At 38.7% G+C, this 26,505-nt stretch overlaps 1 protein-coding gene across 7 annotated transcripts in view; it reads right to left on the reverse strand.

Moving 5' to 3' along the window:
- EPN2 (epsin 2) overlaps positions 1-26,505 on the reverse strand; it is a 47,008-nt gene that overhangs the window by 12,135 nt on the left and 8,368 nt on the right. For 6 of the 7 annotated variants that reach the window (XM_075058818.1, XM_075058814.1, XM_075058815.1 and 3 more), the window contains 3 exons: positions 12,297-13,070; positions 1,802-1,914; positions 160-252 (listed from right to left, as the gene is read on the reverse strand). In XM_075058818.1, the coding sequence (XP_074914919.1) occupies positions 160-252; positions 1,802-1,914; positions 12,297-12,891 (801 nt within the window). In that variant the 5' untranslated portion in view covers positions 12,892-13,070. The remainder of the gene's footprint in view (positions 1-159; positions 253-1,801; positions 1,915-12,296; positions 13,071-26,505) is intronic. The other variant, XM_075058819.1, reaches the window with a different exon arrangement.

Genomic DNA, 26,505 nt, shown 5'->3' on the forward strand with positions numbered 1-26,505 from the left:
TTGACTAGTAGTTTGAAATTTAACCCACATGGAAGAAGCTTTAAGCTATACAACAAAGCAATCCCAAAAGCATAAAAAAGCTCAGTATTAAGCTATTTTGTGTTACTGTATTTCAGCTTTTGGCAGCATAACCGGGAATTTCTTAGTCGAAGGCACTACCTCCTTCTTTTTGGGAATTTTAATTGTGTCTCTGCGACTCTCCTCCAGAGCCATCTGTAATCTCAGATCATCTCCGCGTCTGAGGCGCTCCTCCTGCAAAGGAAATCAACACTGTTGATATAGACCATTAGCCTAGACTGTGCTGCTTGCTCCCTCCAGGTATCTAGCCCCCTTGGCAGGACACTGCCAGGGAAGGCCTAGGCAGTACTCCCTACCACCCTAGGAGTGATGCGCACCACAGGCACGCGCAGTGGGATTGCCAGGATTATTTGCTGTAACTTGTACATAACACAAGTGGGGGGAAAAAAAAAAAAATTCTTGTGATTCTTGCCTCAAACAGAGGTCAGGAGCGCCCTGACCCCGTAACACCAGTGTAACAGTGTGATCATAACAACATCCATTTTGCTGACTGAAATTTACCCTTGTATTGTTTTATACCTAATGGCAAAGCTATAAATTAAACTTCCTTTCCAAAATTCAGTTACAATGCTAGAAACACCACAAAACTTAAAGTAAATATCCCATCTCTAAATTATTGTAACAGTTTTGAGCATTCAAATCACCACCGAAGGACACAGTGATTTAAATTTTAATCTTCCTGGCTTTTGTCAGCTTCCCTCCACACCTGATGCAACTGTTACAAAGAACAATAAGTGAATTAATCTAGCCAACTCCAAGCATATTTTGTAGGTTTTTAACATCTGTAAAGTACCATGTTTGTGGTACATTCAACTACTTTAAATATCTTTGCTTGCATCACGTCTTTCAGAAGTTGACTAATTCCCCAGTTGGTATTTCCCTTGAGATTTTTTAAGCTATTTCAACTGATAGACTCTGATTTTTATTTTCTTTTAACTTTATTGCTCAATAATGACAAAGTTTACTGGGTGATAGCTTCCCTTTCCAAGCACAGAGATACTAATGCTTAAGATACAGCAGTAAGCTAAACTTGTCACAGGAAGCCTCTAAAATATTAGAGACACTCAGCACAGCTGACTTGAATTTTCACTCACAGCTGAGATTCAACAACTTTGTTGTATATTAACATGCAGTAAACTTTATCCACAATTACAGCATTTACTCCAAATTCAGAATGAAGCTCCTAAGAATTAACACAGTACCATAACCCGTGTGATAGATTAGGAGCGAAGTTATTTTAAACCAGGTTCTTTATATATTCTAGTACTTTGTGTCAGGTCACCCTTCTGTTCCAGACAATCTTACTGAATGAACAGATCATTCAAAACTTCACTGTAATCAGAATTCACTGACATTTCTTATGCTGGCCCCATTAATGAAAGTTTTCAGGACCAGTCATGTTTTCAGTTTTCCTAACTGAAAACATCTTCAGTAATGTGATGATTAACATCCTCCTACACAAAGTCTTCTTGCAAAGTGACTGTCATCTTCCACTAGTCTCAACAGCTTGGAGGCTAAAGTTACTTTAAAAAGAGATTTTAATAAATAAATAAATAAAAGAGCAACATCTTCCAAAATGGCCTTTCTCTCCCCCTATTCCACCTGGAGCAAAGCCAAGCTGCCATTGGAGGAAAAAAAGAAAAAAAAAACCAAACCAACAAACAGGATTGTAGTCTCAACTATCAAAGCATGGACACTTTGGAAAACCTACACAGCAACTGACCTGCTCCGCCACTTCCCGGCTCATTGCCAGCGCGAGCTGCAGTTGGAGTTCCTCTTCTCCACTTGTCTGAGGCCGGGCCTGCTCGAGCTCCGAGGAAACTCGAGGGGACGTAGCTGTTGGAGACAAAATCCAGCAAATTTAATACACCAAACAACAAAAAGATATAACAGGTTTGATTACTTCTCGAGTACCCAGACCATCCCACTTTCACACAGACACTCTCAAAGGTCCCCAGCACAGCAACAGGCCACCTGGGTGCCAGGGACCATCGACTCAACCACCATCAGCTCCCTCAGCTGTCAGAGTTAAAGCTTGTACCAAGGCTGAGGTTAACAAGCCAGAACAATTAAGCAGGGAGAACTTTGCAAGACAGTTCAATTGCTTTAAAGGAAAAACATTCCTGGAAAACAAAGGGGGTTTGTGTTAGTAGGGTTGTAATATCAAGAAGCATCACCAATGAATGCTGGATACCCTGTCAGCATATCAAGCTTTGGACAGCAGGACACTGACTTAAAAACCTATAGAATTAATTGTTCAAGAAAACGTTCGTTGATATTTCTTACATCTTCCAATGTCAGTAAGGATTTGCTGGGAGTTGGCCAATATCAGGGTAAAATCGGATACCACCCACTTTTCTGTAAAATAATACAGTCTTAATGGGACAGATAAAGAACTATTCTTAACTGCTAAAGCAGGCTCAGAGACAAACAAGCCAGCTATTCATACCCAAAATTTACAAAAATACTGTATCATTCTCTGTTAAAAAAAAGTTTAGTATGTACGTTGGGGGGGTAGTTTGTTTTTTGTTGTTGGTTGGTCTTTCTTTGGATGAAGACCTCTCTTAGCTGAGAACTAGCTGGTAATCTCCCCCACTCCTCCTCAAATAACAGTTGATCTTGACAGCTAAAATACACAATTTCTCAATACACAAATCATCTTTTACTGCTGTTTTCACTACAGTAGCATGCAGAAATTCCCATCCCAATGGGACAACTCCAGTAGGTTTATCACTATATAGTAGTTAAAAAATTTTTGTGCTCTCTCTCAGATAATTCTCTAGCATCCAAATCTTTTACACAAAAATTTTATCTTACTTTGGCAAGGAAGTTTGTATTTAATGGTTGGAATGATAATTAGTTTGGCAAAATATATACTGACATTTAATAAAGAGGAACCATATTTTTAAACCAGCATGTCAAGCTCAAAAAAATTAAGTTCCTTCTTAGCAGGTCAGCTGGGCATGAAAAAACTAGATTGCCACACTGTAATAAAAAAAAATAAAAAAAAAAAAAAAAAAGACTTCTTCAGTCACTACTTTAATCCTCCAAATATTTCATAGTCTTTTCATAGTCTTGTCTCCTCCTAAGTTTTAGGCCAAAATGACACCACAAAATAAAAAGTGCGACCTTCTCTCTCACCCAGCAGGTCAGAAGGAAGGTGACTCTCTGTAAATGAGGAATGACCTTTCCTTTCCACCATACATCCAATGTGCCATCCCATCCCACTCCATTTCTAAGGGGACAAATTTATCACCCAGAACGACTCTTCCATGTTGTGCTGATCCTGAAGCTTTCAAGCCAACCAGGCAAGCTCCTTACTTCACAAGATGTTACTCATAACTCAATTCTATTACTTTTTCAAACTTTCTGATATAAATTACCTAAATTTAGCCTGCTTCACTTGTACTTTTTGCTCCAACAGTCACAGACAGGCTCTCCAATATATAATATGGACTATTACAGACTTAAAGTAGGAATAAAGAGGGCATCAGATAACAGGATGTTGACTGCATGGAAAATATAACCTTAAAATGTTTGTAGAATTTGAATATTCTTCAATATGAAAATAAAGAGAATTAAAAAGAAAACCGGTTAAAACTCAACACAAGGTTACTAAACAGTGGCCCATGACAGAAAAACTGAGATCCTTCTCTGATTTGTCAGTCAAAAGGAAAAGCAGTAAAGTTAATCTATGTGGACTCCAAGCATTTTATGATGCTAAATAGAATGTTACTATTAAACAGAGGTTGTGTAAGAACTGAAACAGGTAAAGAACCAGTTGAAGAAGAGATTACGTCATACTGCCTACCACCAAGGAAGTTTACTAACAGTTTCTCAAGAACTGGCTTTAAGACCCATCTTAAGAAAAATTACGTAATAAACAAATGCAGGAGGTTATGGGAAAATGCAAAGCTAACGCTAAAAAAGTTGTCAAACTAGAAGGAGAAAGAGGAATATTAAAAAAAAAAACGGATGACTGAGAAGGGAAATTGGATGATATAGAGAAAGAAAAATAATTTCTTTGATGACCACCTTCTGCTAATTTGGGGCATCAACTGCAAGTGACAGAGATGTAAAGAACTTTCTTTAGTACTAAAACACATGATAACTCCCAGCCACTAACCTAATACAGCTATTACTAACATTAGCACTACTGCATGAAAGCATTAGTCAGAATTCATCTAACATAACAAATGCAATTCTAGTCATTCAAATCCAAGACAGATGATTTCAAAACAGAATGGACATGGAAACGCTTCCCTTCTGAGCGCAGAGAATATTTTATGTGCTTATCTTTGCAAAAAGAAGATTGAGCAGTTTGCGATTGCTAAATACATCAGGCTTGCAAATACTACGGAATGAGAAAAGCTATTTAAGATAAAGGGGCAAGAACTAATGGTATAAATTGACCATGAATAAATTTGAGATATGAATAGAAAGCAGCAGCTTTCCAGCAGGAATTATAGAAGGAAAGAGTCATAACTGGTTTAAACACAGAGCTGGATAAGCATACAAATGGGACACCAACATAGTCACTTGAGAACAGATGGCCACTGGACTATGATCAGGCAGGTACCTTCTGGTCTTCTAGGGAAGACTGTCATTTCCTGCACTTTTTGCATAGGAGTTTTTCCATCTCTGTTGACATAACTACATTCCGTAACAACTAAGCAGCTGATGGTAGAATGACTTTACAATGATGTGAAATGGGTCAGCTCCGATAATTCTCCTCCCATTTCCACATGAAGGACTACTTACTGAAAGTGCTCACCAGTTTCAGCTCAACAGCACACAGCATTTTTGCACTAAAAAGCTGCAAGAAGCAGGGATTGCATCCTACTCCAAGCGTCTCACTCGCCCTCCCATAGCGGGTCCTCGCCTCCCAGCCGCGCACGGGAACGGCAGGCTTGCTTTGGCAGAGAGCTACATGACCTCACAGCTCCCAACAGAGACCAGCATTCAGCAGCTCCAGGATCTGAACACAGATAATAAGGGGTCTCACAGATATAGCTTATTTCTTTTCACTTTTAGGCTTTTCAGCAATTCATTCTACTTGGTTTTATTAACTCTAAAAGGCACTTTAGAGCTCCTTTTACGAAAAAAAGGAAAAATCTGTCAATTTGAAATTCTTCTTTGGGACTTGCATTAAAAAACATTGATAAAAATGTTGCTATTTTACATTTAAACTTCTGCAGTGGTTATAAAACCATCTACATTAAACAGCTGCCAGCATATTTTTTGAAAAAGGATTAAGGGAAATTCAAAACACTGTTCTTGGTAGTAATCTGACAGGTTTTATCCAGCAACTTCACTCCTAAAATCCTGCAGTATTATGACTGCTCTTCTCTATTGGCCTCATCCTGCACTAATGTTTTAGTTCCAAGGATCTAGCATAAAGGTTATTGCCTTAGTAACAGTATCGCTGCCACACAAAGAATCTCTTATCCCACAGCACATGACAGTTAACTCAGATGTTTATGTAAGATGGGACTCAATAGATCAATTCTGACCTGCTAAACCCTGCTTTGTTGCTGCTTTGAGAATTTGGAGATCCCGGCCCCCCTAGGCTGCCCAGAAGCAACAGCGTGGGTATCTGCTTCTGCAGGGAGACATGCCACCAGGCTGTCTTCTCAACAAGACTCTAGCTGCAGTGCAAAGAAATAATTTCCAACCTCAGTTAATCACTAAAGCGGGATTCTGCTCCACCATCTATCTCTAGTACAGGCTATGACATCTCTCATACATATCTATTGGTAATTTACTGTATTTTGGCTATATTAGAAGCCCTCTGTAGATGTCTATAGGTTTGGTTAAGTTAGTGAGTTAAAGTGTATATACAGTACAAAGCTAGAAAGCAGACTCATTGCCTACATTAATGATAAAAAACAGTCCCAGCATAAAAATCAGACTGGGTATTTTCATTCAGAAGTGTGTGCTTGGTTTGGGGGGTTGGGTTTGGGTTTTTTTAAATGCTACCCTAGACCAAGTGATGGCACAGCGTGCCATGGAAAATAAGCCCCAGCTTTATAATTTGCAGATGGCATTCTTAAGAACAGAATTCAGTTCTCAGTCACATTTGTTCAGAAAGAAAAGCTGCTTCCTCACTCAATTGGTATGCCTACAAAGCTAGACAACACCAAGGCTGACTTGAAAAATTAGAATATCATCAAGGTAAGAACATAGAAACTGATAGCATTTCACTTGGGAACCAAGCAGAGATCCCATTTGTTAGCCTTCAAATAAAAGACTATTCAAATAAAGATGGGATACTTTCAAAAAGCCAATCTAACCTCTCAAATTATGAAAGGGAATATGCAAACTGCTTAATCTAGAAGGAACTGTGTAATCCACCTTTCCATTGGGAATTAAAGAGATCTCTCAAATACAAGAAGAGAATTAATAGCACCTATTAATGTAGCAAGGTGGAGCTGATCAGCCTTACTGCATGATTTCTAATTGCAGTAAAGCAGACGGAGCACTTTTGAAATTAATTTAATACTGAACAAATCCTTAAAGCTTGTTTTAGTTAAAGAGCATTTTTTTCTCTCAGGTGATCCCTACACTCATCTTAATAGACACAGTTAGATAATTTATTGCAACTACAGAAGCCTGGGTACACCAATGGCATCTCTCACCTTTACTTAGAGCACCAGAAAAATAAAAGTATGATGAGAGGATTAAATCAAGCTGTCAAGTGACATCTGACAGATAACACAGGAGTCTACCAAATTCCTTCAACACCTCAAACTATAGAAATTATCCATGCAGCTCATCCAGACTCATTGCTGGATGATATGCCATATATTCCCTAAGATAAAAGGCCAGGGATGTATTCCAACATGTACAAATGCAGAACAGATTATATTAAAAAAAAAAAAAAACAAACAACAAAACAAAACACAAAAAACCCCCACCAAACACCCAAACAAACAAAACAAAACTTTAAGAACAGGAGCATTCTGAAATTCCTATAGTGTCAAACCCAAATTAGTAATTCCTCTGAATTATTTTCCACTCCAAGAAAAAGGAGAGACAAAACTGACATAGATGAGTGAACACAAACTTGCTGACGCTTCACAAAACTGTTTTTAAATAATGAGTCAACTTACTGTGAATAATCACTGGAAATATTAAAACTCATTTCAGCTAAAGAAAATTGCTGAAAAAAAATCTTTACAGGTAAGGTTAAGAGACTTGGCAATTCACAAGATCCAGAAAAGCCTTTTTCAGTCCATCTTTCACCAATCTTTTATCAAATAGGCTGCATGTGTAATGAATCTGGTTTCTCAACCAAGCGGCCTACCTCCAGGCAAAGCACTCCTCTAAAATCAGGTCACACTATGCACGTTGCGTTGTTCCCTACTCTGCCGCGTTTGTGTTAATGAAATCAGGACATTAAAACACACACCAGTCTTGGTCTGCCAACATTTCTAAGTGCAACCCAAACCCAAGGCAGCAGATGGCCAAAAGAAAGGACACACGTACAACCCAAAATAACACAGGTAGGTCCTCATTTAGGCATAATAGGATTGGACCTCTTTAAAAAGCACAGCTTCAGTAAACTTGGTTTTAAAACATGAAGGCAGTACAGAGAGAGGACCAGCATTTTCCAGGGATCCTTCAAAGCTGAAGCTAATCCAGTCACACTATCTTCTGGGGGCAAGGTTGCCAAGGAATTGGCTTTGTCAGTCACTTCCCTCCAGGTAGTTTTTCCATCATTTTTCTGACTCCATAACCACCCCAGCCACAAGGAGCTGCAGCAGACTACACTGCTTCCTTCCTGAGCAGCCACAGCTCAACCGTGACAATCCAGATAGGTCTGCTAAAGACAACACAACTAACCTGTTCCCAAGATGGCTGAGAAAGAACAAGGTAGTCTGAGTCCCTACACTCCTGCCCCATCTCCTAAGAGCTTCTGCAGGCCCGAGGTGCTCTAGCACAGCGTTTTGCAGGTACTCTAAACAGTCTGCCACACTGCAGTGACTGCAAGTTACACTTCCGCCATGCTGACCACTCCAGTGCAGCAACAGAGTAATATCCCTGTGTAAGCCTCTGCTGAAAGAATGCTTTAAAAAGATAGCTACTAGATGAAGGACTTTATCAAGACCAGTAAACTCTAAAAAATGCACTCCCAAGCTTGAAACAGCATCACATTTCAGACTTAAGAGGTCTATATAAAGAACACCCTACTTTTCCCCATGCAGCCATAAATCCAGAATCCTATTTAAGTGGTCACTGGCAGCTGTAGATGAAACAAGGCTAGGAACAAAAGGCTGAAGTTTTCAAAACTGGGTGACTAATGTCTAGCACAAAGACAATATTTAGACACAAAGACAGATTAGGGGTGGGGAACTACTGCTCCAAAAGATTTCAAATATTGACCTTCTACTCCTTCCTCTCCCCAGTAGGTTTAGTTTCAGCACCACACAAGAACATTCCCTTAACGTGAAATAAAACCTGATACCAGATTTCATGCAACTCCATACAATTTACAGATTTTCCAAAATAAATAAGAACTTTTATGTATTTTGTCATGGTATATTTAATAACTCCTAACTTGAACATTAATTGCCCTGTCTTAAAGCTGGAAGACAGCCAATTGTCCACAGTATGTCAGAAACTGCTGACAAGATGGAGGTTGGGAGGGGCTTTATTTTTGCTTTTAGCTTTACAGTATCTCTCTTGGCTTCCATTTACAGATTACAAGACTAGATAGCAAAAAACCTAATACTTTTACAAATGTTTGCATGAATAGTCAGTAATATTCACATGCCATAATGTATTCCCTAGAATTATACAAGCTTTACAGCACAGAGATCTTCAGGGCCAACAAAGTCATTAAGGCAAAGCTTTGGGGGAAAGAATTTTATTAAAAACTACCATGCTTAACCATTTCACTTTCCACAGTTTCTAAAGGATTGTTAGAGATGAGATGAAAATATCTGCAAGGAAACGAGGAAAATGTCCTTATTTGCCAGCGTGTCTTGCCTGCAGCAGTGAGGGATGATGGTACATCAGTCAAGAGATCCTTTTCCATCTTGAATTCTCTCACAACTATACAGGCTATCAATACTGCTTTTATTTTTTCATAAAGGATAAATTTGATACACAAAGACCAGCAACTTTACAAGAAAAACCTTTCTGGCTCAACATCAAATACAAAAACCAATTCTTACATGCACTGTCGGATACAAGCCTACACACATGCTTAAGAAGCTGAAGAAGAGCAGTAGTTTGAGCATTGCACACTTACAAACAAACTGTACAGTCAATGCTGTACAGTGCACCTAATTCAACCTTCTGAAGAAACTGAACAAAAAAGGGTCCACTGACTTATCCAATATTGCACTTTCAGTAACTGACAGAAGGGGGAAGAGATCCCTCACACACAAACTGGACACATTATCCACTGGAAATTACTTGTTCCGCTAGTGACCTGTCCTGCAGAAACTTAAACTCTTTCAGCAAGCTCAGGCTTCTTTTCTTCTGCAAGAAAGTATCAAAAATGAGATTTCATAGCCAAACATAATCTTTTCAAGTAAGGGGAATGCATTCTCGAAATCTGCAATCCCCACCCACTGCATCTAGCAAGGAACAAAAGTAAAATGCACTAATACCAAAACACTGAGAGATGAAACATTTCATTTAGCTATCTATGTTGGTAAAAAGGCTGTTACACTCTCCCAAGCTTTATTTATATTTGAATGTTAATAAGACATGGTAAATATTTAGCAAAGAGGGTGGATGTACATTTTTAATAGGCAAATCTCATGCTATAGATTGCAAATCTAAATGCCTCTGATCTCCTCTTCAAAGGCTCAGAGGAATGAAAGACAATTCTACCATAATATACAGTACAGAAACCGCATCTTAAAACTGTTATAAGGAGAGTATTTCCCAGGAGCTAAGCATAACTTAATTCCTTTTACATATTTTACTGAATCCGTATTTTCAGAACAAAAGAAGGGTATCGTTACAGAATAAAAGAAAACACGATGAATACAATCTCTTTCACTTTAAATAATGAAAAGCATCTTTTCCATTAAATTTAGAAGGCACAAGAATAACCCTACATTTATGTAACAGATTAAATGTCTGGATTTTGATGAAACTCCTTCCTCGTTTCCTAGGATAAAGGACAAAGCTCTACACAAAGTTTTCCATTATTGGAAGCACTTAGCACAGCTGTTTTGTAAGGTGCTGGTTTGCTTTGCTATACTCAGTTAAACCACAGAAGAAACATATTAAAACTTCAAAAGATGCAGATCATAAAAACTAACAACCATCTGTATTTTTGCTGATAGCTAATTAAGTCCAGGAGAGTCTACAACAGAGGAAGAACCTAAAGGGAAAAAAAAAAAAAAACCAAAAGAAAAAAAAAAAAGAAGCCTAAGATTTCTAAAGCTTCTTAGGTACATGCTTATGGGGGAGGAAAAAAACAGATTAAGAAATCATTACCTCAAAAGCAATCCTGCAAATAAAGATATACAGCAAAGTCATACACAGGCAAATGAGAGAATCCAGTAAATCAACACTTCGTACTGAAAGAATAATCAAACTTGGTTCTTGACATCTAGTCCTCCATCAAAAATCTAAGGAACAATTGTCTAAGGAACAACAATTCAGAAACACACCCTACATTGCTCAATCCTTGCTGTGAGGAATAGTTTGAAGCCTCTGGTAGCATTTAACATGACAAACAATAGTTACATGCACTAATTAAAGTTAAGAGCTGGTGAAGAAATAACCCTGTGGAACAAACCAAAGGTGTGCTCAGCATACCTTAGTGACTATTACTTCAGTCCATCAGCATAAGTTAAAAACAACAATATTTCAATCCATCTCCTAAATTAAGAATTTTTGCTGTAGTCAACAAAGATCTACAGACCTCAAAAGAAAAAATGTTATTGATATGATAACAATATACATGTTCTTCTGTAAAAAGTCACACTGAATCAATGCTCAAGTATAGTTATTACAGAAAAACTAAGATGTTTGTTATTCCACTGCTAATTAGAGACAAGATAAAAATTCTCATACCTGGAAGCCTTCATGCACTTTTTTTGAACCCTGCATCCTAAAAATATTTCCTTCTGAAAAAAAAAATTTTTCATGCTCTTTTCCATAGCTTTAAATGGACAGAGATTTTCTTCATCCTAGCTTGAATTGCCCTGCTGCCTCCCACTGCCTTCCACAGAAAACGTCTGTACATGTCAGGGGTACTGACACCATTCACGTATTTATAATTTGAGAAGCGCTTTGGGACACAGGACATGAAAAACTTAAGATTCTTAAAACTAGTGCTCAATTGATTCACCACACTGGCTCAGTTACAGTCCTCCACACACTATAAGCATTCATTTAAAGAAAAGATTTTCCTTCAGAATTAGACCACAACCACTGACATTCCAGCCAAAGCAGCTTTCATCAGATCATTACTTATATTAAGAAGGATTTAGTGCCAAATCAGGCCTCTTCCTAACATGACAGGGAGTTCCCCCAAGCAGTGGTATAAAGAATCCATTCTTCCCACATCATTGTATTTTTTTTAAGAATGAAATATATTATTTAGTACTGATACTTGCATACCAAATGCTGATAGTATAACTATCTAAACATAGACATATTCAAAGCATTTCTCTCTAAGAACTGCTGAACAAGAAATAAAGGAAATTAAATACCAATACTCTTTCCGAAGTAAAATAGCAGCAACATAAAGAAAGTAGCAAAATGATCCAGAAAATACTCTGCGTTTCTTATTTTTTCTTTAATTATACTTAACAAAAAGAACTCAACACAACAGATTTTCAAGCACTCCTTTTAAAACTAGAAACAACAACAACAACAAAAAAAATCGATTCAAAGTCTCCCTACTGAGATTGGGGGCCTATCACATCAAACATTGGAACATGTTCACAAAAGCAGCTTTACAATGCTACCTTTGGGAATTGACAGTAAACAACTGCTTTTTAAATTGATTTACGTCAGTACACACATCCTCTCTAAAACAAACATTTAACCAGTCATTTGAAGAGACATTAGTGCCACGAGGAGACCTACAAAGACTCAGCCATTGCAAAACGCCCCTTGCAGTCAGCATATTAATCCTCTTCGCAGGCACCATTTACTCTCACGTATAACAGCAAAACAGAATTCAAAATCTCTCAAAAGAAAAAGAAAAGAAGCTTCTTTTATGTGTGTTTGCTTGTACTTACAGCCATGGTAAGATGCTGGGGATCCTCCAGACTTCCCATATTCTTGCTCCGAGTAGCTGGTGGATAGGTTTGGCTGACTGGAGCCTCGGCCGAAAGTGATCTGATTGCTACCCACTCCAGTGGCCACCTGAGCCATGCGTTCTTTGGTCTTCAGGGCTTGGGCCCTCTCTGTCTTGAGTCGCTCATCATCCTTCAGAAGAGACACTAGCTGCTTGGATTTCTCTCTCACATTGATGCCCTGGTCCTTACCATCTCGATCAATATACTGAAAATCTTTTAATGTTTGGATAGCAAAAATATTCTCTTTACACTGCTGCGCCACTCTCTCAGAACCAGTTTTAATCAGGTAATCTAACAGAGTAAGGGCCTTGTATACGTGTCGCCAGTTCTTGCCATGGTCATTCAGTCGTTTCCAGATCATGCTCATAATTTCAGAAAAGGCCACAACATTGTAAGTCAGATCTGCTATTTCAGTCATTAATGAACTTGAGGGACCCCAGGGGTCATTAGAGGTCGCTTCCCGAACTTTTATTTCGGCCTCTGAGTAATTGTTCACAATGTTCTTCATCTGCCGTCTAATTGACGAAGTCGTCATTTTTATTTCCCTTTTTAACAAGACAGATACCAGAACACAAACAAAAAAGAGCTATATTTGCTCTTCTATGAATGTTTCCAAACTGCGAAGGCTCTGTATCAGTTGCTTATTTGTAACACGTTCCACTACAATCATTTCCTCTCTTCAAGAGAATGACACGAGAAAATGAAAATCATGACCTGAGTAAGGAAAGAAAACAAAGCATGTTAGTTGTGTCTTTAATTATTCCTACATGGAAAGCAATCTACATACACCTTTGAGAAATTCTGCTAGAGGTAACTGATGAATTTTCTCCCTGAATTTCTTCAGGACATCTGATTTTGAAAACAGCTTGCACTTCTCACAAGTAATATTAAACACTGAAGATTAAAAACCTGAACTGTTGAACAAGACAAAAGCAAGAAGATATCCATGCTGATGCAAATCAAAAATCTTAAAAACAAAACAGAAACAAAGTCCAAGAAATGACTTATGGATTTACTTCCCAACAAGGTAAAACCTATCTAGAATTTTTAATTACAGAAATTACAATGCTACCTTGCAGACCTGAGATGAAACTACATTAGAAATTCCACGAGTAGCAGCCATTAGCTTCTCTCTAACAGTTGACAACTGCAGTCTGCTACCATTGCTGTAGGAATCTGCATACTGAGAGAATAAGCAAACTTCCTAAAAATTAACCAAGCTTTTTCTGAAACTTCAGGTAAGTTTAAAGCACACTCAATTTCAGGGCAGAGATCTTGAGCAGTGCTCTGCATTCAGTTGAGGCCTAGGGAAGAGAAACGAGCACCAGAACGACGCACTCCAACTCAAGGTGACCTTTAATGCTAAGCAGATTAGAGGGGAAATTTTTTTTTTCCAATTGCATTTACTTTCTACATTTGACAACACTCATCAGATCTACAGTTCCTGCTCTGTGTGTCTTTCACACAGCACAAAAGAATTTTTAATTATATGAAAATGGAATTGTAAAACCAAAATGACTGGCAAGAAAACCCAAGGACAAGCTCTGCAGCTGGAAAGCTGTCTCAGTTATTTATTTAAGTTTCAAGTAAACAGAGGCCTATTAAGCTTTAGAATACACTACTTGAGTAAACTGGCACATTTTGCTATTACATTAACACAGTTAGCATAGCCATCTTTGATAGTCACCACTTGCATGAACAGTAAGCACTGATTCTATAATGGAACTTGCCACATTAACAGAGATTGCACATTCAAGATGTCCTCTAATAATGTTTCTGCGAACACTCCAAAGAAGCAACAGTATCACTTCCAAAAGACAGGGGAGAGAAGCACAAATTGCAAGCCCAACATTGGTACCATTCAGAATGAAAGCAGAATTAAGCGTCAGGTTGGACAACGTGGAGCTCTGTAATTACTTTCTCAGCATAAAGGCATACACCCTTCCTAGAAGACCACTCTGGACAAGGTAAACTACCACAGAACAGGTCCAATGAGTTACTGTATTTTATTTTGTTCCACTAAAGCTAATTTTTGGCAGAATCAAAAACTATTATGGCATCCTGGAAAATTAACTTTAAATGAGATCAACACTAAACTGCATCATCTTGGTGTTTTCCCCAATATTTAAAACCAGCTGTAGAAGAATGTTGATCTATTGTCAGGTGGCTAGTAGCAACAGGAATAAAAAAGGGCACCTTCTCCTGGGGCATTTACAGGTTTGTGCATTATAAACCCAGCATTTGAAAAGGATGACCCTATATAAGCATTCCCAGGTGCTCATGACTGCTGCTTCACTCCAAAAGTTAACATTGCCCAAATCTGCTGGCTCACCTGCCCTTGTGGTCACTCTCTAATCCATTACTTTCAAAAGCTGAGGCACCAATTAAAAAAAAAAATACACACATACACACACCCTGCCCCAACACACACCTTATCTAACCTAAACCATTTCTTTATGTCAATAATAGATTAAGGCAATTTCACAGACAAAGCTGAAACAAGTTATCCAAGGAGGTGGCAGCATCTGGTAGAAAGATGGTCACAAAGAACTAAGGGCAGGCTGCAGGCAGTAACTTCTTCAGCTGGTAAAACTGGAGCCACCAAAGGATACAAGCGCCAGCCTAACCATGAACACGACTATACTGATGATGTGGATCCCAGATCCGAAGAATGCAAACCCCCCATAAGGGCCTAGCTTGTCACCCAACCAGAAAACCAATAGGTAACATGAAAAATCAAAAACATGAGAACTACAAAACCTCCTAGACCTAGAAGATAAAAAGTCCACCGAGCCCAACATCCTCAGACACAAATCCTCAGGTAAAGAGTATGAGAAAAGAACATACATATTCCCTTGCCTTATATTATCAGCAGCTTAGGCATCTTTGATGCAACCTGTGGTGGAGGTTCTACCAGCCAGCAACAGGCACACCATGTGACCACCAACCCTTTTTTTGAGGCCACTTCTACTTCCCACTTCACCCTCAGCAAGCATGCAACACCGGTGCAGTGAGCATGCTACACAAACAAGTACTTCAGCTTAATTTAAATTTGGACATTTATTCCCCAAGCTGCAGACAGGGGGCATGCTTTTTAAGAAAGAACAAGTCACCTTCGGCTTCTTTATGTCACTCATGATTTTACAGAAATTGGCCATCTCCTTCTGAACTGAGGATCCCCTGAAATGCAGTCCCTCTACTTAGAAGCTGCCCTGTATCTCCAATCATCCCTGATGTCTTTCTATGCATGTATTACACTTCAATTTCTTGAGATACACACAGTTCCAAGCAATCAACATTTCATATTTGGCAGTAACAAAGGTTTATATCACAACAGTCATTTACAGCTTAGGATTTCCCATTCTTTATCAAATACTTTCTAAAAGTCTACTTGCCTTTTGGTAACTGTGCCTCTACTCATGCACATGAAACCAGGGTCATTTCTTCTCCCTATGCAAATGCTTTGAGGCTATTTCATCTGCCATTTTATCACTCAGCAGTTCTCAATCTTTCATCCTTCCCTTCAATTCAAGATTCATTTTAAATTTGACTAATTTGGTTCAATTTGGCCACCTTGTTATCTAGAAACGATCCGGAAAAGGAAGTATTTGCAAGAGCACTGATCTTTGCAGGACAGTTCACTGGGAATAACCCTTCACTGTGGGAACCAACCATTTACTCCTAACCCTGTTTCCTGTCTTTTAACCCACTGTAAATCTATGAAAAACATTCTTGTCTTATGAGAGTTTTGGTGAGGCCAGAGATGAGAGGCCTTACCAAAATATTTTTAAAAGTCACGTACCCTATACAATCAAATGCCTCACCTATGTGTACCTCCCCAACCAAAGAGAAAAAAAAAAAAAAAAAGATAAGTTTGTTTTATTACTTGTTACAACTTCGCAGGCTTTAGAAAAAAATTCATTTTAATACCACACATGATATTTGGAAAGGTAAAATTTACAGTACACTGAACACCTACTAGTCCTAAACATCACTAACCTTGGCCAATGAAATAAATACCTCAAGAATTAATCATAATCACAACATAAGCAGGCACATGGACAACCAGGGTGCAATTTCACACGCCATCCCAAGCTAATTGTAAGCCAGCACCAAACCCAGTGGCCTCCCAACCCTGCAACCGCTTCCCCTTTCTCTCTCTTGCATCAAATCTAGCAATTACACAACAGCACAGTAAAACGCAACTTAAAAGTCTCACAGAAAATTAGCTTTTTAGCACTGTTTTTTCTGTCGAATCAGTGAGGTGACCAGGCTGCACAGTGACACAGTCACAAGCTTTGCTGCAAGGCAGCCTGTGAGAAGAGTAAAAATAATCCAAACCTGGCCTCACTTTTTAAGGAGCTGATTAAACATAACATAAAGCTGTCAAGCTCCAAAAAACAGCACCAGAAAGCGAAGAGCCTTCATTCCTGCCCAACTACACCACACACACTAGGAACCTGTACACCCGGTTTCAGAGAAGAAGCCAAATGCAGGACCCAAGGACCTGCTGTGCTCTCCATACAGGCTGCAGCTAAATGAAGGAAAAATATTCACGGTTTTGCTGTAAAGTGCAGGCAAGGAGCAGAATAAAAATCATAGCCTCATCAAGTGCAGAAATGGTTTGGAGAAAATCCTATATTTGGGAAACACTTAGGCCTACGTTTAAGATTTATTAGTTGAATTACCAACAAAGCTACACCCCAAAAGCAAGTGAGCTTGGAATACATACATGTGCAGGAGGCCCAATTTACAGCAGCCCCATTCCCTGGACTGGAAGTTTTGCTAGGGTGAAGCTTCTGAGGAAGTCTGCTAGCAGAGAGTAAGTCTGGAGTAGTGCTTTGGAAAAGTAAACATAGAGCAAATAATCCAATGTGTTCTCTTCTTGAAAGAAGTGAAATGAGCATTTTTCATCCTTCCAGGAAATTAGAGATTTTGCTGGCATGATTCTTTACCTTCATATCTTCGATTCATGAAAACGAAGGCATTTAACGAGAATCGCATTAATGTCTATTTTTTCCTTTTCCTGAAGGAAAGACATGTTTGCTAATCGTATTCTACTTTTAACCCACTAAAGACAATTTACTCTAAACTTCATTTTATTCTATTAAAAACACAAAGGATGACTGGGGTGGAAAGATGATAGATTTTTTTTATCCCTCCTCCCGATCTAGTTGTACCAACATTTGAGATAACTATTTTGGCAGTAGCAGTAATCCTCACCAAGAACTCTGTAAGCCTTTCAGTATCTGCTTTACAAACTCTCTGCTTCCACACTACACAAAGACAGTATTCTACTTGATTATTACCGGTCTTGGAGCACCATAACAGCCTATCTTATGATTCAAGAGATCAAAAAGCCAAATATCCCTACTGCATAGAAGTGAGAAAACGTTTCTAACGCATGGTCAAATACTTACATAGAAAGTTTAGAATTTTTTTTTTCCAGAGACCTCAGTGAATTAACTTCTCACAACAAACCACAAGGAAGTACAATGCACTTGCAACTTCAGCAAAAATCTGAGTTTGCATTTTTAACAGTACAGTTGCAAAGAAAGCAGAAAGTAAGATCAGTTGATTAAAGCTGCTATTCCTTGCTAACAACAGGAAAAAGGCTATCAGCTTGAACAGATTTCTTTAAAAGGTTAAACAGAGAGTGGAAGAGGGAGTTGTTAGTCTTGTTCATTTTAGGTGAGCCTTCCTCATTTTCTCTTCCTTGGTCCCTGCAAGCCATTTTCTCTGTTTTGTAAGTAGCTTGTCATCTTTAAATAGATAGAAAAAGAAACATATCACTCTGTAGACAAGACGGTGAAGCTTACCTGTGCTATCAAGGGTAACCTGGAGGGGAATGCCCCATTTCCTTTTTCCTATTCCAATAGCTTCATTACACAAATAACCCCAATGAATTCTCACGGTGCTTTTCTAGATACAATGTCCAGACAGAATGAATTCTTGACTAAACTTCTCAACAGCTCGCTCTCACAAAAGATGAAATTCAGTAAATGAAATCTACATGAGGAAACCATCTTTAATTTGCTAAGATTAACACAGAAATGAGGCCAAGCCACAAAACTCCTTAATAAACTTAGTTCAAAGAAACAGCCATACAAACCCACCTATATACAGTCTTTCAGCAGAATCCATTCAGATCTCTGGAATGTAAAACTCAAACCAGGGTTTGTCTGCACTGATAAAATGCCCTTCATATCAAGCCTGAAGGTAAATACACACATAGTCCAGCTAAGTATGGACCGGAAATGTATGAGAAGCCTTTAATATCAAGCAGGCAATAGAAGTGTGAAAATTAACATCAAACATAAGTTCACCAGAAATTTGCATAAAATTTTAATTAACAGTACTGCAGACAACATATGTTATGCACGCTCCTTACAGTAAATGTCTAAAAGTGAATTTTTGAAAACAGTTATTAATTCAGTCATTCTATGATTTCAAGGCAGTCTCTACAGACATCTTAATCTACATAAAAATATCCCCCCTTTCATGAAATACATGGAAAGATAACTACAAGTTTTCATCCAAAGATTCATACTGCAATTACACAAAGAGATTTTTCTGATCATCGCTAGAAAATACACTCAAACAGCTCAAGCAGATTCCCTTATTCAGTTCACAGGACAGTCCTCAACAGCTGTGCTGGCAACAGAGACACCAAAACACTGCAATACTGGGGGCATAGGCAGGCGATCTCAGGCCAGCCATGCTACTGAGCAGCTCTGTATTATGAAAGCACATCCTCAGTATGAAGGGATCCAAACAGTACCATCTGGGATATTTGCACCCCACCATAATTTCAAAGGAATGTAAGTGAAATATAAAGCCTTAAAGAGCCACCAAGAGCCTCTGCTACCCAAGACACGCTGAAGCAGCTGCTATGAGAAGTTCCAACACATTATAAAGCCGAAGCATGTGCCTTACCTCTAAGGTGTGAATACACACAAATAGCTAGAGATCTGCTCTCCTTACTATCAGGGTGGAATGACAGAGAGAGGCGATCCTCAGAGACCTCTATACCAGGACAAATCAGAGAACCCAGGGCCTGGACAGCACTTCTTGCCAGTCTGCAAAGAATCAGGCTAAGAGGAAAGCGTTGCCAGATGCTGACTAAGGAAGAAGTTTCCCCCGACAGACAAGACAGTGACAGCACACCTGAACAGCGCAAAAAACATACAAACACAACCCAAATCATAACAATAAGTCGGCTTCTATTTATAGCACAGGAAAAGGATTCCCATTGCCTGACGCTGTAAATTCACATCCTAGTTTTCTTGCAATAGCTTGTTATGTGTACAAATCCAAACCCACTGTGCTTTTGGAAAGTCTCCTTTTCCACAAACAGGAACCAGAAATCTTTGACAACAAAACTGAGCACAAGCCTGCATTTAAAATTCAGGAATATAATAATCCAGAAAAAATTATAGCAAAGACATTGTTCTTACACTGGATGCCACACTGCTAAAGAAATTTTCAAACCTAGTAATTCTCTTTCACAGTTTGGTGGGGGTTTTTTCCCCCTATTCATAAATAATTCTTACAGAACAACTGGATAAGCAGAGGATATCATTATACTGCCTACAGTATAACATCCTACTGCAATACAAACATCACTCCCAAAACCAAACAGGAAGAGGGGTAACCGTACATTGTGGTCACTTGGAGAAGAGTACTACGAGAAGCAAAGCAGCTTGGCACTATACATAAAAGCCAACAAGTAGCACACTTATGAGCTCTCTCTTGCTATTGTATAGCAGAGAAAACAGCAATTCATGTGAATAAAACAGTAAAATGAAGACACTGAAATTACCATCAATGCCCTTCCTCAACCTTCAAAATTATTTAGGAAATGAGTTACAAGCACAGATTGGCAAATGGTTTGAAGAACAGGGTTAACTCCAGAAGAAAGGTTTCATTTCCATTTTTCACAGCTTAAATGCTTGTCTTCTTCAGTGTAATTTCTGAGAAGAGGAAATGGTTCAAAATTAAAAGTTTTGGAAGCTTTCCACTCCCTTTTACAAATGAGAGAACAAGGTCAGCTTTCACAGACAGCAGGTGGCCAAATTATTTCTTTATTTAAAGAGTTAATGCTGAAAGATAATTCGCCTTCAAATTTATGCATATTCATGAATCCCAAGGTTTGATTCTACACTGATTTTACAGTCCTGCCTCAGACCCACAGAGAAAAACCAATTCCAGCTTGTATGGCCATTTAGCCATAAAATAGATTTACAGACACAAATTTGTTAAAGTTTTCTCTATAACACCTCTTCTTACTACATGTCTACTTAAATTACCAAGGCAGTATTTGAGCTCAATGGAAAGCTTATCTCATTACTCACAGAGTCTACAGAAAGGGGAGGCAAGGAACAGAAATCTAACTTTCATCTTGCAGCCCAGAACACGGCAGCACTACCTGGCCACTTTACTTTGGGACCCACCAAGCCAGAGTTGATGGTGCATTCACAGTTACATTTGACTTTGCAGCCCCCAGCGCAGCTGGAAGTATCGACAGTGCGGGAAGCAGCTGCAAATATGCTCTGAAATGCTGCGAAAGCGGACGGCCTCTGTAAGAGCCATGCAGATCACCACAAACGATCCAAATCCGACCTACACTGGAGATCTAATTTTAGGATTACAAGCTTTGACAACATCTTTTTAAAAATAACACATTCCTCCTTCTATGGCTGGGTCAAGTGTCATCAACAGTACTACCTGCATTTTACACAGCAGATCTCAGTTTATTTTTCACCAGTGATACAACAAGTACCGGGTGCGTAATGAGTAACAGAATATTGCAGAATTACAAAACAGCGTAAGGTCAATCCATTATGCACTGAACCAGAAATTCTAAATGCAAATTAATCCAACACAACAGTGAAAATACCTACCCAAGCTCTCAAAAGGAATTTGTTCTCTGGGGATTACCTACTTGAATGAAAGCACTTCGTATTTTATTCTCACAAATAGAGCCGGGGGGGGGGGGGGGGGGGGGGGGCAGAAATCACCCAATGTGTGCCTTAACAAAAAGGTAACAATCTGAAATAAATGCAGTTTACCAGGTAAATTTAAGTAGCATTTTCAACTGAATTAAAGACAGTAGGAGACATTTCTCTCCTTCCATATTTTCATTCTGGAAGGGAGGAAGATACCTGATATTCTTGCCAGAGGATGTGTCTTAGAATCTGCTACTAATTGGAAAAGTCCAGCCTTGTCACTTAGGCTGCTTACTGGGTGACAGGCACCTGCCAAAGTGAAGCCATTGTATCTTCTCTTCCAACAGCTTAGACCCCTGATAGATCAGCTTGAACACAGGAGGAACTGCAAATAATACAAACTAAAAGCTTGCAAGACCACAATGTTAGCTACATTCTTTAAGCCACAGTGTTTTCTTATACAACTGCAATTTTTAAAATTCAAAGTTGACAAGAACTACTATATTCATATATATCTGTGCTCATGTATCAGACTTGATATTTTGGGAAGGTACCTGCTACTTACAATTACCCAATGATTCCATTAACTAAATTCAGTTTGCACTTTATTATTATGAAGCAGACGTCACCATGTGCAGTTTCTCCCATCCACCTACACACCACAGACATGAAACCACATTAATAAATTCAGTAGGCCAAAGGCAAATGCTCATCATGACAAAGGTTAGGGGAAAAAAAAGAACAGTTTAGCTCTCCATGTTACTACTGGTAGAAGGTGAGAGACTAATTAATACTTTTACTTTACAACAAGAATTTCTAATGAAAAGGATTGTTCAAGGAACAGCACAAGATCTGCAAAGCTGTATCTGTCCATACATCCAAAACACTACTATTTTGTTCAGTTTAAATTGTTAAGTGTACTGACTGCTACCACAAACTACAAGCCTGTAAAGAAAATGGAGATTGATTTAATATCCTACCTACATTCATCAATGCCCATTCATGGCATAAAACTTCCAAGTGCCATCCCTCACAGCCACTGTACTTGCACACTCATCTTTAAAAAGTCAACACATGGTCTTAATTCAACTATCATAACTGGTAACAATTAATATAAGGTTACTTTAACCCTCAGAAATTAAGCTACATGCAGTTGTATGCTCATGACTAATTAAGTTGCTTTAAAATTGTAAAGCAGGAAACATATCCTAAAATCCTCTATGCACCCCGCTGGAAGAACATTTTGGCCAAAAACCAGGGTTTTACACTAGGCCTGACTGTTCAGCAGTCAGGCTGAGAGGGGAGCTGAGGATGTGGCTTCACATTACACTTACTCTCAACTGGCTGAGGTCTGCTACTGAAGGCAGTGTCCTGCTCCTACCTGCTCTGCTGTCACATGCCAGATCTCCAGATAGAATCGGTTCAGTGAGCTGATCTGACAAACCGGGGGAGGCGAGGGGGAGATGGATAGCTGGGGTTTCTGACAGATCAGGTCACCAAACCAATTAATCCCAAGGTCACTAATTACTTTAAAGTACACCACAAATAAGGGAAGTAACATTCATTTCAACAGCAATCTACAGTTACATTTCATGAGGCAAGATGTGAAGCTGCACTTTGAAAGCTCAAATTGGTGGTAAAGTTAAAGATGATGGTTAAGATTTGGGGCTTGCTTTCAGCAAGGAACAGTGCAAGAACTGGAAACAGTGGGTCTTCTGGGAAATCGCCTTTTACTACCAAGCTGCTAGTAACAGTAACACATTCATTTTGTTTCATGTTGATGACAGCCACAGAAAAGAAGGAAATCTGGTCCTCCACTCTTTTGAAATTGGCCAACATCTTAAAATCTCGACCCCGCCCTTTTTACATGCTGATTTTAGCTATCTGTCCTGCAACACTTGCTGTTCAGCTTTCCCTCTTATTCCTCTGTATCTTTATCTTTTCATACTGTACACACCACACAGCTTCCAAAGTCTTTTCCAAACAACCCTACCTCTTTTCTCTCTTCCTAACAGACCTGTCTAACATACCTAGCATCATCACCTGGGCAGGCAAATTCCATCCAAAGAAGCGCTGCCAGGCAGAAAGTACGTGCAGCCAGAGCAGAGGGCACAACTACCCTGCCATCAGCAGCCTGGATTTAGACTGGGTTATGCTTACCATGAAACAGCACTCAAAAATACTGCTAGTCACTTTGCTATACTTCTGTGCTGCCCCAGTTCCTGATTTTGAGCTATATTCTCAAGTTCATCTTTGATGGAAGTGAATCACTAAAAGCCCAATAAAAATAAAAAAATCAAAAAATCAGCACATTTGATCTAAGGATTTTTCCTCATTATGCTACTCAAAACTTTCCAATTCCTTCATTCAGGCACTAATAAGAATAATTCCTATTCACAAATGCAAAGATTTATTATTTTGATTTATTATTATTATGTTGATTTTTGTGGCATTAGGAAAAAAAAATCTAGCTTGAAGATGCCAGCAAATCCCACATTCTCCCATACAGATATACAGGAATTTTCAGCTGTCATCGTAACAATTCCTCAAGTTTTCTGAATCTATCCTTCAGCAGTAATATCCTACCTACTCTCTTACCTATTCTGGATATTTAGACGGAAAATTATTTGAGTGGGAGTTAGCTTGCTCTTCTCAAAGAGGATGACAAAAGCCTTGTTACTAAAAAGCATCTGTGCCTGTTCCATTATTAAAGGTCATTTTCTTCCAGTCAGCTCTTGCAGAGAACATGTTATACCCTCATAGCTTTGATATTCTGCAACCAGCAACTCTGTACATGTCCTCAGGACTCCATATACCCTGTAAGGAGTCCACATGTAGAAGACAATACCTACCATGTGTAATCCAAAACTCAAGCCTCTGATATTTCTGAAGCAGCTTATTATAGCTTGGGACATGTGGAAAAAAAAAAATACAAGTAAATCCCATGTGTAGTACTACTACTATCTGTACCTCCCATAGCTGCCTGGTATCACTGCACTGTTGATTATTCTTTTAACCACCATTCCAATGCAAGTCATTAAAAACATTCTCTCTCTTTAGATTTATAAACAGAACAAGAAAGTGACTTAAACTCACCCATTCCATTCTCTGATATTTTTTCAAGAGCATTGCACCTAGTCCAAATGCACGGAAGAAATTCTAGCCCATTAACATCCATCAGCTAACAGAAGGGTAATGAATTCATCAATATTGCTAAAATGCGTGGGTACAGTATCATGCTGAATCATTTAGGAACTACATTTGCAGCAAGAAAAGCTCAAACAACCCGCCTTACACTGTCAGCAACCATCTTCCTGAAGGAGGAAAAATGAATGTATTAAGATCACCCTCAATTTTGTTATCCCTCTTGACAAGGCTGGTAGTGTCTCTACACACCAGTATTTTCATGCCAATCAAATCCTGTCTGATGTTGCTCCCCTCTGGACATCAGCTTCCTTTGCCAAGCCACCTGCACACTTGCAAGAAGCTTTCATTGCTCATTTTTCTGCAAACATAAGGACCTGGGTTTTCGCTGCTTGTTAACATCCAGGTCAAATATGTTAAGTCTTAAACTGAGTTTTCAATTTGCAAAGAAAAAAAAAAAGACAACAAAAAAACCACCACCCCCATTGTTCCCTCAACACCAGGCTACTGCAACTTGTCACACACTTGACTCTGCTGCTTCTTTGTTATCTATTTACAAAGCTATGGAGGGACCACCCTCTTCCTCCAGCAAGTTTTCCTAACAGTGACAAGTTCTAAACATAAGAAGAGCTAAAAGCTACCAAAATTAATCAGTCTTAAGAGAAAACACACTATGAACTAGCATGCATGAAAGTGTGGCTACCAAAAAAAGCCCACACCTGTGGCTGGAACTACAGGCATAGTATCATGGGGTAAAAGGGGAGGGAAGAAACCTTATTATGTAGTACAATGGTATTAAGTTATTGTTCTCATAACAGCAAAAGGAAAAGGTATTTATTCTTTAAAAAAAATAAAAATCAGATTTAATAATATAAAGAAACAAAATTATCCTTAAATTGTAGATTAGAAACTACTTTGCTTGTTTTGCCTTGTTCGGGTTTGCCAAGTCTGGTCTTCTCTGCTTCACTGCAGTTTTAAAAACGATAGTAAGTACACCGCACTTCTGTTTACACTTTCAGTTGTAATGGTATCTACTCTAATTAAGTCCAAGAATAAAAAGGTTTTTGTTAAGGTAGCCTTTATAAACCAAGTACAATTAATTCAACTCTCAATACCTTAGCTTCCTTAATATAGATAATGTCTTAGAGTACATACACTTACACATGTGTCTACATATCCTTAACTCCCACGGCTTAATTCAATTAATACTATTAAATCTTTAATGCTTAGCTTCAAAGGCTTTTTTTAATTTTTAATAGCTCTCATAGGTTAGCATGAATGTTTTAAGTCTTTCTACTATATTTTAAATAAACTCCTCTTTTCTTTCCACTTTGATGTTTGCCTTTCTGACAACCCTATACTCTGTGAAGCTCCTGGAACTTTGTTTTCTGTGAAATGATGACATTACAAACTCAAAAAGATATGTTAATCACTGAGCTGTAATCAGGGATTTTTTTCCTCTCACCTGCCCTCTGGGCTGGGAGTTGGCAATAGAACCACTTTAATCAAAACAATGTAGAAACCCATGAGGAGAGAGGATGCAACCGGGAGTGGGCGCTTATTTGCATCTGTTTAGCATGTAAGCAGCAGGCGAGGCTTAATTCTCTTTTATTCTGGTTTCTCATGAAAGGAGAAAATGCAAAAGTCACCATATTTTATTAAAATAGTTAAAATAGGAGTTTTGACAAAAGACTAGTTGAGCTTGATGGAAGCACAAGCCTCATGGCATTGAAAGACACATCGGTTTCACACGTTTGATAGGCACTCAGTGTGTTTTTAATTGTAAAGCTTTGCCTGTACCAATAGCATTACCATTACACATTTGATCAGCTAAAGCTCCAGTTTATATATACGTGCATGTACATAGACATACACACTTAATTTACCACCTCTGATACGTGGTAAAGTTCTGCTGTGAATACACTGTGAGAATACCAAAGCAACTCACACCCGCATATTTCTCCCCTTCTCGCTCTCACTACCCCAAGACCCCTACCCAACTTCCACTGCTCCATTTCTTAAAACTTTGAAATTTGTGAGACAAAAGAGACAAAGTA

This window comes from Buteo buteo, chromosome 27, assembly GCF_964188355.1.
Source record: "Buteo buteo chromosome 27, bButBut1.hap1.1, whole genome shotgun sequence".
In the NCBI taxonomy this organism is placed as follows: domain Eukaryota; kingdom Metazoa; phylum Chordata; class Aves; order Accipitriformes; family Accipitridae; genus Buteo; species Buteo buteo.